This window comes from Muscardinus avellanarius (genome assembly GCF_963383645.1).
Source record: "Muscardinus avellanarius genome assembly, chromosome: 1".
NCBI classification, from domain to species: domain Eukaryota; kingdom Metazoa; phylum Chordata; class Mammalia; order Rodentia; family Gliridae; genus Muscardinus; species Muscardinus avellanarius.
This window is the reverse complement of record NC_137786.1, coordinates 173,578,711-173,590,941: the sequence shown is the minus strand read 5'-3', so window position 1 is coordinate 173,590,941 and position 12,231 is coordinate 173,578,711. Positions and strand designations below refer to the sequence as shown.

Here is a 12,231-nt window from a genome sequence, read left to right as displayed (position 1 = left end):
CGGCATTTGGGAGGCTGAAACCAGAGGATCACGGTTCACGGACAGTGTCATCTACTTAGGCCCTTTGCAACTCACTGAGACCCTGTTTTGAAATAAAAGAATAAATAGGGCTGGGGGTGTTGCTCAGAGGTATAATGTCCCTGGGTTCCATCCCTAGTACCACCAAAAATAAAAGAAGGAAAAGAAATAGCTAAATGTGGTGGTGTACGCTTGTAATACCAGTATTTGGGATACTGAGACAGGATGATCACAGGTTCATGGCCAGCCTCAGCTACTTAGTGAGGTCCTCTACAACTTAGTGAGACCCTGTCTCAAAATAAAATGTAAAAGCCGGGTGTGGTGCATGCTTGTAATCTCAGTACTTGGGAGGCTGAGAAACGAGGATTGCAGGTTCACAGCCAGCCTCAATTAGTGAGATCCTCTTCAACTTAGTTGAGACCCTGTTTCTAAATAAAGAATAGGCCGGGCATGGTGGCACACACTTGTAATCCCAGCATTTGGGAGGCTGAGACAGGAGGATCACGGTTCGTAGACAGCCTCAGCTACTTAGTGAGACCCTTTGCAACTCAGCAAAACCCTATTTAAAAATAAAGAATAAAGCCGGGCATGGTAGCGCATGCTTGTAATCCCCATGCTTCAGAGACGGAGACGGAGACAGGAGGATTGCGCAGGTTCGAAGCCAGCCGCGCTGGCTTAAGAGACCCTGTTTCCAAATAAAAATATAAAATACATCTGAGAGTGTAGCCCGGAGGTAGAAGGGCTTCTAGGAACCCAGTACCACCAAAAAATAAATAAAGAATAAAGCCGGGAGTGGTGGTGCATGCTTGTAATCCTCACACTTGGGAGGCGGACACAGGAAGATCACACAGGTTCGAAGCCAGCCTTGTTGGTTTAAGAGAGACCCTGTTTCCGATTAAAAATATAAAAAATAGGTGTCAGCCAGGTGTGGTGGTGTAAGTTTGTAATCCCAGCGCTTGGGAGGCTGAGACAGGAGGATCGCACAGGTTTGAAGCCAGCCTCAGCTACTGAGCAACTTAGGCGCTCAGCAACTTAGTGAGACCCTGTTTCCAAATAAAGTATAAAATAGGTCTGGGAGTATAGCTTGGAGGTAGAAAAGCCCCTGGGTTTCACCCCCAGTACCACCACCAAAAAAAAAAAAAATAGGTGTCTGGGAGTGTAGCCCAGAGGTAGAAGGGTTTCCAGGAACCCCAGTACCACCAAAAAAATAAAGAATAAAAAATAGGACTGGGGGTGTAGCTCAGAGGTAGAATGCCCCTGAGTTCCATCCCTAGTACCACACATAAAAAATAGTGCTGTTGGTATAGCTCAAAGGTAGAATGCCCAAGTTCAATTCCCAGTAGCACAGAGATAAATAAATAAACAAATAAATAAATAAAAGCCAGACATGGAGGTACATACATAATCTTAGTATTTGAGAGGTTGAGACAGAAAGATTACAGGTTAGAGGCCAGCTTTGGCAATTTAGACCCTGTTTCTTTTCTTTTGTTTGCAGTACTGGGGATGGAACCTGGGGGTACTCTACCTCTGAGCTACACCCCAACCCTATTTTTTATTCTTTATTTGTTTTTTAAACAGGGTCTCAGTTGCAAAAGGCCTAAGTAGTAGCTGAGGTTGTCCACAAACCACGATCCTCCTGTCTCAGCCTCCCAAGTGTTGGGATTACAAGCGTGTGTCACCACACCCGGCTTAGACCCTGTTTGAATATTAAAAAAAAAAAAAAAAATCTTAGGCCCTTGCAAATCAGAGACCTGTTTTAAAATAAAGAATAAAAAATAGGGCTGGGGTTATATCTCGGTGGTAGAATGCCCCTGGGTTCCATCCCCAGTATCGAATAAAAAAAACATCACATTGCAAGCCAGGCATAGTGATGGATGCACGCCTATAATCCCAGTACTTGGGAGGCTGAGACAGGGAGATGTCAGGTTTGAAGACAGACTCAGCAACATACTGAGGCCCTATTTCCAAGTTAAAAAAAAAAAAAAAAAAAAAAACCAACAGGGGTGTAGTTCAGAGGTAGAGCCCTTGGGTTCAATCCCTGCAAAACACGGTATACTTTGGAATGTTCAACCATCAATCAAACTAATACACTTAATTTACTTTATATGCCAGGCACTACCATAGACTCCACAGAATCAGAGTCATGAAGTTGACATTCTAGCAGGAAAAATAAAGTAAGAAAATACATAAGGTAATATATATATATATATATATATATATATATATATATATATATTTTTTTTTTTTTTTTTTTCTTTCGGATCTGGGGATGGAACCCAGGGACATTTGACCTCCGAGCTACACCCCCTGCCCTATTTTTTCTTTATTTTGAAACCGGGTCTCACTGAGTTGCAGAAGGCCTCACTAAGTAGCTGAGGCTGTCCACGAACCACGATCCTCCAGGTCTCAGCCTCCCAAATGCTGGGATTACAAGCATGTGCCACCACGCCCGGCTCATAAGGTAATATATAAGACCAGTTATGAGCTGAGATAAACAGGGTAAGAAGGCAGAGTGCTGGAGGCGTTTCAGGGATGTGATGAGGGAAGGTCTCTGTGCTGGGGATGTATGCACAAAGCCCAGAATGAAGCAACAGTAACTTTAGCAGTAAGACTGAGTTGGGTTCTAGCAGACTGTTCTACTGTCCATGTCTTGAGCCAGACATGCCCATAAAAAGGCCGGGATTGGACTGAATGACCTTGAAAGGTCTTTGTTGGCTCAAATGGTCTTGGGTTTTGGGGGGTTTTGTTGTTGGTGGTGGTGGTTTTGTTCTGTTTTGTTTTATGGTACTAGGTGTTAAACCCAGGAGTATTCTACCTCCAAGCTATATGTCTAGCCCTATTTTTTATTCTTCATTCTTTGAAATTGTCTCACTAAGTTGCAGAGGGCCTTACTAAGTAACTAAGTAGCTGAGGCTAGTTGCGAACCGGATCCTCCAGTCTCAGCCTCTCATGTACTAGGATCATAAGCATGAGCCACCACACCCAGCTTGGTCTTTGTTCTATTAAAGACCCAGGTAGGTAGCCTTTTTTTTTTTTTTTTTTTTTGGAGGTTGTACCTAGGCATTCTCCCTCTGAGCTACATCCTCAGCCCTATTTTGTTCAGGGGATTGAACCCAAGGGACATTCTACCTCTGAGCTATACCCACACAATAATTTTTTTTTTTAATTTGGAAATAGGACTTAACTACATTGTTGACAGCCTCACTAAGTTGCTGAGGCTGGCTTTGAACTTGTGATCCTGTCTCAGCCTCCCAAATACTGGCATTACAGGGATGAGCTACCCTACCTGGATTTATTTTTTATTTTGAAACATGGTCAAGCTAAGTTGCTGAGGCTGTCTTCAAACTTGCCATCCTACCTCAGCCTCCCAAATACTAGGATTACAGGTGTGGACCCCATGCCCAGCTGTTTTCCTCTTTAAAGAGCTATGAGTATAGACCTTGGTGTCAAATAGCCTGGATTTTACATTGTACTTCTCTGCCATTTACTAGTTGGGTATTTATTTAATCTTATTAGAGTTTCCCTTATTGCCATTTGTATATATTACTAGTTGGAGTCAATGTAGGGTTTTTTTTTGTTTGTTTGTTTTGTTTTGTTTTGTTTTTTTGCAGTACTGGATTGAACACAGGGCTTCAGACATACTAGGCAAGTGCTCTATCCCAGAACTATATCCCTAACCCTTTTTATTTTTATGTATTTATTTTATTTATGTATTTTAGTTTAAGGAGAAGAAAAAAATAAATAGGGTATAAAAGAGTATTTTGGAATTCATTTGATAATTGCTATTAATTTATTTCTACTGGGGATTGAACTCAGAGGCACTCTACCTCTGAGTTACACCCAGCCCTTTTTGTTTTTGTTTTGAAATAGTCTCACAAAGTTACTGAGGCTGATCTTGAACCTGTGATCCTCTGTCTCAGTCCCCTAAGTACTGGGATTATAATTGTGCAACATTGGGTCTCATTAGGTTGCTTTTAGTTTCACTGAGTTGTCAAGATTGGTCTTCAACATGTGATTGTTCTGTCTCTGCCTCCCAAGTACGGGCTTACAGATGTGCCACTCTGACAGGTTAGATGGAATTTCAATGTGGTTTTTATCTATATTTCCCTGATGAATTTCATATGGAGAAACAAAAGACCCGGAAGAGCCAAAGCAATTCTCAGCAATAAGAATCATGCAGGAAGCCGGGCGTGGTGGCGCACGCTTGTAATCCCAGCATTTGGGAGGCTGAGACTGGAGGATTGCGGTTCACAGACAGCCTCAGCTACTTAGGCCCTCTGCAACTCAGTGAGACCCGGTTTCAAAATAAAGAATAAAAAATAGGGCAGGGCGTGTAGCTCGGAAGTCAAATGCCCCTGGGTTCCCTCCCCAGTCCCGGAAAAAAAAAAAGAACCATGCAGGAGAGCCTGGAGTGGTAATCCCAGCATTTGATCGCGGTTCGCAGATAGCCTCAGCTATTTAGTGAAGCTCTCTGCAACTTAGTGAGACCCTGTTACAAAATAAAGAATAAAAAATAGGGCAGGGGTTGTAGCTTGGAGGTCAAATGACCCTGGGTTCCATCCTCAAACCCGCAAAAAAAAAAAAATAATAATAATAATAATAATCATATAGGAGGCATCACAACTCCTGACTTCAAATTATACCACAGAGCAATAGTAGTAAAAATAGCATAGAAGATACAGAAACAAACCCATACACTTATAGTCAATTGATCTTTGACAAAGGGGCCAAACTCATACACTGGAGAAAAGACAGCCTTTTCAACAAATGGTGCTGGGAGAACTGGCTATCCATTTGTAGAAAGATGGAACTAAATCTTTACCTCTCACCGTGCAGAGGCATCAACTGGAGATGGATCAAAGACCTGGAAATCAGACCAGAGGCTGTAAATTTACTAGAGGAGCGCATAGGTTCAACACTCCAACATACAGTCGCAGGTAGTAACTTCCTCAAGAAGACCGCCATGAAGCTGGGTGTGGTTGTGCCCGCTCGTAATCCCAGCATTTGTGAGGCCGAGGCAGGAGGATCCAGTTTTGCAGACAGCCTCAGCTACTTAGTGAGGCCCTTTGCAACTCAGTGAGACCCTGCTTCAAAATAAAGATAAAGCCGGGCGTGGTGGAGCATGCTTGTAATCCCTGTGCTTGGGAGTGTGAGACAGGAGGATTGCACAGGTTCAAAACCAGCCTGAGCTGGTTTAAGAGACCCTGTTTCCAAATAAAATATAAAAAATAGGTCTGGGAGTGTACCCCAGAGGTAGAAGGCCCCTGGGTTCCATCCCCAGTACCACCAAAATAAAATAAAGATAAAAATAGGGCAGGGGATGTAGGTTGGAGTAGAATGCCCCTGGGTTCCATCCCTAGGACCGAAAAAAAAAACAACAACAACAAAAAAAAAAAAAAAACCAAAAACGAAACCCTAAAAGTGCAGAAATTGAAACAAGAATTAACAAGTAGGATGGCATAAAACTAAAAGGTTTCTGCTCATCAAAGGTAACCATAAAAAGTCTAAAGAGAAAGCCTATAGAATGGGAGAAGATCTTTACCAGCTATCCCTCTGATAGAAGACTAATATCCAGAATATACAAAGAGCTTAAACAACTTTACTCTAGCAAAACAAATAACCCAGTCAAGAAACGGGCAACTGAAGTGAATAGACATTTCTCAAAAGAGATACAAATGGTCAATAGATACTTGAAAAAATGTTCAACAAAGCTGGGCTTGGTGGCACACACTTGTAATCCCATCATTCAGGAGGTGGAGACTTGAGGATCACGGTTCATGGACAGCCTCAGCTACTTAGGGAGGCCCTTCACAACTCTGTGTGACCCTGTTTCAAAAATAAAAAGACTAAAGCCAGGAGTGGTGGCGCATGCCTATAATCCCCGCGCTTGGGAAGCGGAGACAGGAGGATCATGCAGGTTCGAAGCCAGCCTCTCTGGCTTAAGAGACCCTGTTTCCAAAAACAAAATAGGTCTAGGAGTATAGCCCGAAGGTGGAAGGGCTTCCAGGAACCCCAGTACCACCAAAAAATAATAAATAAATAGACTAAAAAATAGGGCTAGGGGTCGAGTTCGGAGGTAGAATGCCCCTGGGTTCCATCCCCAGTTCTTCAAAGAAAAAAAAAAAGTTCAACAAGATTTTTTTTACTTGGCAGTTGTTTTAAGTAGATATTTACTAGGGATATTTATCAGCCATAACTCTTCCAGCTGTTGTTGAAGCAACAGCCCCGAAAGGGTGACTTTGCTCTCTGCTCTTCTGCTGTTTGGCCCGGTAAGACATCTGTCTGGGAGCCAATCCATAGATGTGGCTTGGTAGGGAAAGATGAACTAAGGCAACCAGAGTGGAAAGTGAAGCTATTTCTCAAACTTCTGCAAGTGGCAGAACCGAGAGCCCTGGGGAGCGGATCTTCCTGGATCTGATGCTCAGGTCAGGCCTTTCTCCAGCAATTCTTCATTTGTCAGATGACAAGATCTTTCCGGATCTGTTCCCTATGTTGATAAAGGCAACTAGGAGCGATGGTGTTTGATAGGTGTGGGTGTAATCACCGTTTCTAAGTGAGTTGTTTCTATGTGAAAGAGAACTAGGTTCAGATTTAGATATCTTGGAGCTAGAAGTATGAGGCGGCAGGGTTAGTAAACTTTGCATATGACTAGCCAATAGTCTCTACTTCCAAATCTGGTTCATGTGGTCAATACTGGAAATACGCAGAGCCTGGAGAGAAGCTATTTTTTCACATGACACTATACTTAGCTCCATTTATTAATCATTAAATCTTTTGATTCGATTTGTAGGCAGCACAGTCCTCAATCTGCCCACAATTTCTTCTAGCCTGAGTGTTTCCTAAGACTAGAAGTCTGCCAAGTTCTATGTAAGTACCTTCCTTCAACTCAGTCATGTGAAAATCAAGTACAAAGTCTTTTCAGAAATTTGACTCTCAGGGCCTACTTTTGCAGGCATGCCATAGCACTGTGAAGCCTGCTCTGGATTCTCACGCTTATTCTTTCCTCCATTGCTATGTGCCAAGATTCGTGTTAGGGATATAATGACACGAACGTTCTAACTGTCCAGATACTCGCAGATTAGTTGGCAGAAATAGACACATAAACACACAGTCGTGTGCAGATGTGCAGATTGCATACATCTACCTGGAGACATGTTTTTGTCTCCGTTAACTTTAACATTCAGTTACCAAGATTTTGAAATTGAATATATTTGCCAGGTGTAGTGGTGCACGCACCTGAGACAGGAGGATCACAGGTTCCAGGACAACCTCAGCAAGCAGTGAGACTCATATCAACCTCGTAAGACCCTGTTTAAAATCAAAATAGGGCCGGGGGTGTACCTTAGAGGTAGAATGCCCCTGAGTTCAATCCCTAGTCACACACACACACACACACACACACGCACGCACACGCGCGTGCGCGCACACACACACACACAGAAATTGACTATGTTAACATGACAATGCAGATTAATGCTGGGGTTGGGCACGGAGCCTGTGCTTGGGAGGTGGAGACAGGGTAGCAGCTTAGTGAGATCTTCAACAAGCGAGCAAGACCCTGTTTCAAAACAATAAATATAAGGGCTGGGGTATAGCTTGGAGGTAGAACGCCTCTGGTTTCAATCCCCAATACCCCACCCCTACACAAGGTCTTTTATTCACTTTAGGGAAAAAGTATGAAACTAGATGCAGAAAAATCAAAACTTATATCCCCCAAAACGTTAACATTTCTGAGTAAAAGGAACTTAAAAAGCTGTGTATGCCTATAATCCCAGGATTTGGGAGGCTCAGACAGGAGGACTATAGGTTCAAGGCCAGTGCACCATAATTTGGTGAGACCCTATTTCAAAATAACACAAGGGGATATAGCTCTGAGATAGAGCACCCTTGGTTTAAACCTCTGGTACCACACAAAAACAAAAGGGGGGATTTAAAAGGCCGTGCTCACCCCCTCAGACAATAACTGAATTCCTGAGCAACAGCTTTGAGTTTATTTAATCTCTGTCCAAACACATCTAGCACAGCAACTTCTATAGCTCCTGGTGCAGCCCACACAATTCTCAAACAGCTTTGAAAAGTTTCCTACTCCTTGATGGAGATATATATACATATATATATATATATATATATATATATATATACACACACCTTTGGCAAAAAAATAAAAAATAATAAAAAATAAAAAAATTACAATTTAGGTTTTAAGATAGGATCAAGTCTTGGCTTTGTCCCTTATGAGAGACACCTATAAAATGGGAGATAAACTAGAAGGAGTCCTGAGGATAGAACCCAGGGGCATTCTACCTCTGAGCTACACCTTCAGCCCTCCTGTATTCTTTAAAACAGGTCTCACTAACCTGCAGAGAGCCTAAGTTGCTGAAGCTGGCTGTGAACCTACTCCTGTCTCAGCCTCCCTGGTGCTGGGAAGGATATGCCATGACGCTTAGCTGAGTCACGGGTCTTAATGTTCTCCTCACGCTCTAACTCAACTGCCACTGGGTCAGGGCCAAGACTGATTCAGCCTGGCCTCCGGCTTCGTTTTCTCTCTAAGGCAGGCACCTTTTTTCTAGGTATCTTGTACTGACCCAGGAGTCCACTGATGCCACATCTTTGAGATGTGTAAAAGAGATGAGCACACTAGGAAAGTGTATGTCAGCGTATGCCACGGTGCTCCTCCACGCATACACCTCAAACTCGGATGTAGCAGGAAAGAACTTTATTTTTACACTGAATCCTGTTTCCTATCCTGCTGACTCTTTGCTAAAATATGGCTCTCCTAGCCAGGCAAGGCAGTGGATTCTTATAATCCCAGCCACTAGGGAAGCTGAGGCAGGGGTATCCGAAATTCAAAGCCAGCATAGCAATTTAGTGAGACCCTCTCTCAAAACCAAAAACAAAAAGGTATAATCCTAGTACTTTGGAGACTGAGACAGGAAGATCGCAGGTTCACAGCCAGCCTCAGCAACGTAGAGATTCCCAGTTTCCAAATAAAAAATAAATAGGACTAGAGGTACAGCTTGTAAGTAGTATGTCCCTGGGTTCAATTCCCAGCATCAAAATAAACAAATAAACAAATAGAATTCCTTTTGGAGCCAGGCACAAAGGTGAAATCCCAGTATAATCCCAGTGTTTGAGAGGCAGAGACAGGAGGATTACAGGTTTGAGGCCAACATTAGAATTTATTGAGCCCTTCAACAACCTAGCAAAACTGTTTCAAAAGAAAAAAATGAAAATGGCTGGGGGAATAGCTTGAAGGTAGAATGACCCTGTACTCAATCTCCAGTACCATGAAAAAAGAAAAACTAGGGCCGGACGTGGTGGCGCACGCTTGTAATCCCAGCATTTGGGAGGCTGAGACAGGAGGATCGCGGTTCATTGACAGCTTCAGCTACTTAGGCCCTTTGCAACTCAGTGAGAGCCTGTTTTTAAAATAAAGAATAAAAAATAGGGCTGGGGGTGTAGCTTAAGAGGAAAAGTGCCCCTGGGTTTGATCTTCTGCTCCACAAAAAGAGAAAAACTAAAACAAAAACAAAAACCAACCAAGATCTAGCCGGTAGCAATGGCACAAGCCTGCAACCCTAACGACTAGGAAAGCGGAGGCAAAAGCTTCACAGGTTCGAGGCCAGCCTCAGCAACTTAGCAAGACCTGTTTCCACATAAAAAGGAAATGGGCCAGGAGGCAAATGCCCCTGGTTTCCATCTCCAGTACTACCACTGCCACCGGAGTGCCTCTTCAGTCACTCTCTAGCTCTTCAGTCAGTCTTTGGCCCGCTTATTGTCTGAGCTAGGGGAGAGGCCTCTCGGTAAGAGAAAGGATGTCTAAGGTCCTTGAGGTTCTTTGTGTGTGTGTGTGTGTGTGTGTGTGTGTGTGTGTTACTGGAGATGGAACCCAGGAGCATTCTACCTCCAAGCTATACCCTCAGCCCTATTTTTTATTCTTTATTTTGAAACAGGGTTTCACTGAGTTACAAAGGGCCTAAGTAGCTGAGGCTGGTCGCAAACCTGGATCCTCCTGTCTCAGCCTCCCAAATGCTGGAATTACAAGCAAGCGCCACCTCACCTGGCCCTCGAAGAACTTATTATTATTATTATTATTTAAATTTATTTTATTTTTGTGGGTATGGAGATGGAACCCAGGGTCATTCGACCTCCGAGCTACAACCCCTGCCCTATTTTTTTTATTCTTTATTTTGAAACTGGGTCTCACTAAGTTGCGGAGGGCCTAAGTAGCTGAGGCTGTCCGCGAATCGCGATCCTCTGTTCTCAGCCTCCCACATGCTGGGATTACAAGCATGCGTGCGCCACCACGCCCAGCTTCCTTGAGGAACTTTCAATGGTGAAAAAGTATAGCTCGTAAAGTAGCTTTGGAGTTGGCCCTGGCAAAGAGACTATTACTTTTCAAACAAGCTTATGGCCAGGCATGGTGGTACACGCTTGCATTCCCACTACGTGGGAGGCTGAGACAGGCGGATCATAGCCAGCCTCAACAATTTAGTGAGACCCTGTTTCAAGATAAGAAGTAAATTTACAACTCAGTGAGACCCTGTTTCAAAATAAGAAATAAAAAATAGGGTTAGGGGTGTAGCTTGGAGATAGAATGCCCTTGGGTTCCATCCCCAGTACTGGAAAAAAAGAAAAGAAAAAAGGTAAAAACATGGCTGGGAACGTAGCTCAGAGGAAGAATGCCCCTGGGTTCAATCCCCAGCACCAAAATAAATCAAAATAAAAACAAGATTATAGCTTAAACAGTTCTTCGGTTCTCTGGAAGGAGTTAACGAATCCAGACGTTTCTGCTTCGTACCTCAGAATGAAGCGTTTAAGCACGTGACACAAACGCTAAAGCTAAAGCCGCACAGTGTTCAGGACCAGAAACTACAGCGACTTGTTTTCTCAAGTTTATTAGGGCGGGGGAAGGTAAACTGGAAGGCTTTTGGGCTTTTAATGAAAAAATAATTTATCTTGTGTGGTAGCAAATGAGACTGTATGGGTTATGTCCTCTGGCTCACTGATCCCTAAGGGGGGGCCTTCTAGCCGGCGCTCTGAGGACGGCTCGGACCTAGCGCCTTGCAGGTTTCGGCATAATGTAGACTTTCACAGGCTTGCTGAAGGGGATGGTGCCCTCGATGCTGGTTTCCACCTGTGGTGACACCTCGCTGGCCTCAGTCCAGGGAGACTTGGGGATGCGGGCGCTGGAGTTGTAGGCCAGCAGCAGCCTCACTTCCACCTGGCATGGTTCTGAAAAGGCAGAAGAAGAAATCTTTGGTGACTGAGCAGCCATTAAAAATTCCAATGGAAAGCCAGGCGTGGTAGTGCACGCTTGTAATCCCCGCGCTTGGGAGGCTGAGACAGGAGGATCGCACGGGTTCGAAGCCAGCCTCAGCTACTTAGTGAGGCTCTCAGCAAGTTAGTGAGACCCTGTTTCCAAATAAAATATAAAATAGGTCTGGGAGTATAGCCCTGAGGTAGAAAGCCTCTGGGTTCCACCCCCAGTACCACCAAAAAAAAAAAAAATTCCGATGAAGCCGGGCATGGTGGCGCACGCTTGTAATCCCAGCATCCGGGAGGCTGAGACCAGAAGGATCATGGTTCTCAGACAGCCTCAGCTACTACTTAGTGAGGCTCTCTGCAACTCAGTAAGACCCTGTTTCAAAATAAAGAATAAGCCAGGCGTGGTGGCGCACGCTTGTAATCCCCGCGCTTAGGAGGCAAAGACAGGAGGATCGCACAGGTCCAAAGCCAGCCACGCTGTTTCTAAATAAAATATAAAAATGTGTCTGGGAGTGTAGCCTGGAGGTAGAAGGGTTTCCAGGAACCCCAGTACCACTCAACACATAATAAAATTGGGATACAAAATCTTAATTGCAATTAAAATTCCTTTAGTCCCTAGATGAGCTCTGTGGTGGAAATTAGTATTCTCATTCTCATTTCACAGATATAAATGGAGACACCCCCCCAACCCACCCCGGGGCTGCTCACGGAGGGTACTAAAGCCGGTACTCATACTTCCCAGCGCACACTTCCCGTGCTTTTTCACTAATGTGAACGCTATGCAAACAATTAAAATAAGGATTTGGCTGGGTGTGGTGGCTCACATCTATAATCACAATACCTGAGAGGCTGAGAAGGGTGTGAGCTCAGCCTCAGCAACTTAAGCAAGCCTCTGTTTCAAAATAAAAAATAAAAAGGGAAGGGAGTGGAGCTCAGAGGCCAGAT

The 12,231-nt window shown here is 44.0% G+C and overlaps 1 protein-coding gene across 3 annotated transcripts in view; it reads right to left on the bottom strand.

Annotated features, from left to right (window-relative positions):
• Positions 1-11,074: 11,074 nt before the first annotated feature.
• The window catches only part of INTS4 (integrator complex subunit 4), a gene marked incomplete at both ends in the record, with an annotated part of 90,454 nt that continues 89,297 nt past the window's right edge, over positions 11,075-12,231 (bottom strand). For all 3 annotated transcript variants that reach the window (XM_080695252.1, XM_080695254.1, XM_080695253.1), the window contains one exon: positions 11,075-11,253. In XM_080695252.1, the coding sequence (XP_080551378.1) occupies positions 11,075-11,253 (179 nt within the window). The remainder of the gene's footprint in view (positions 11,254-12,231) is intronic.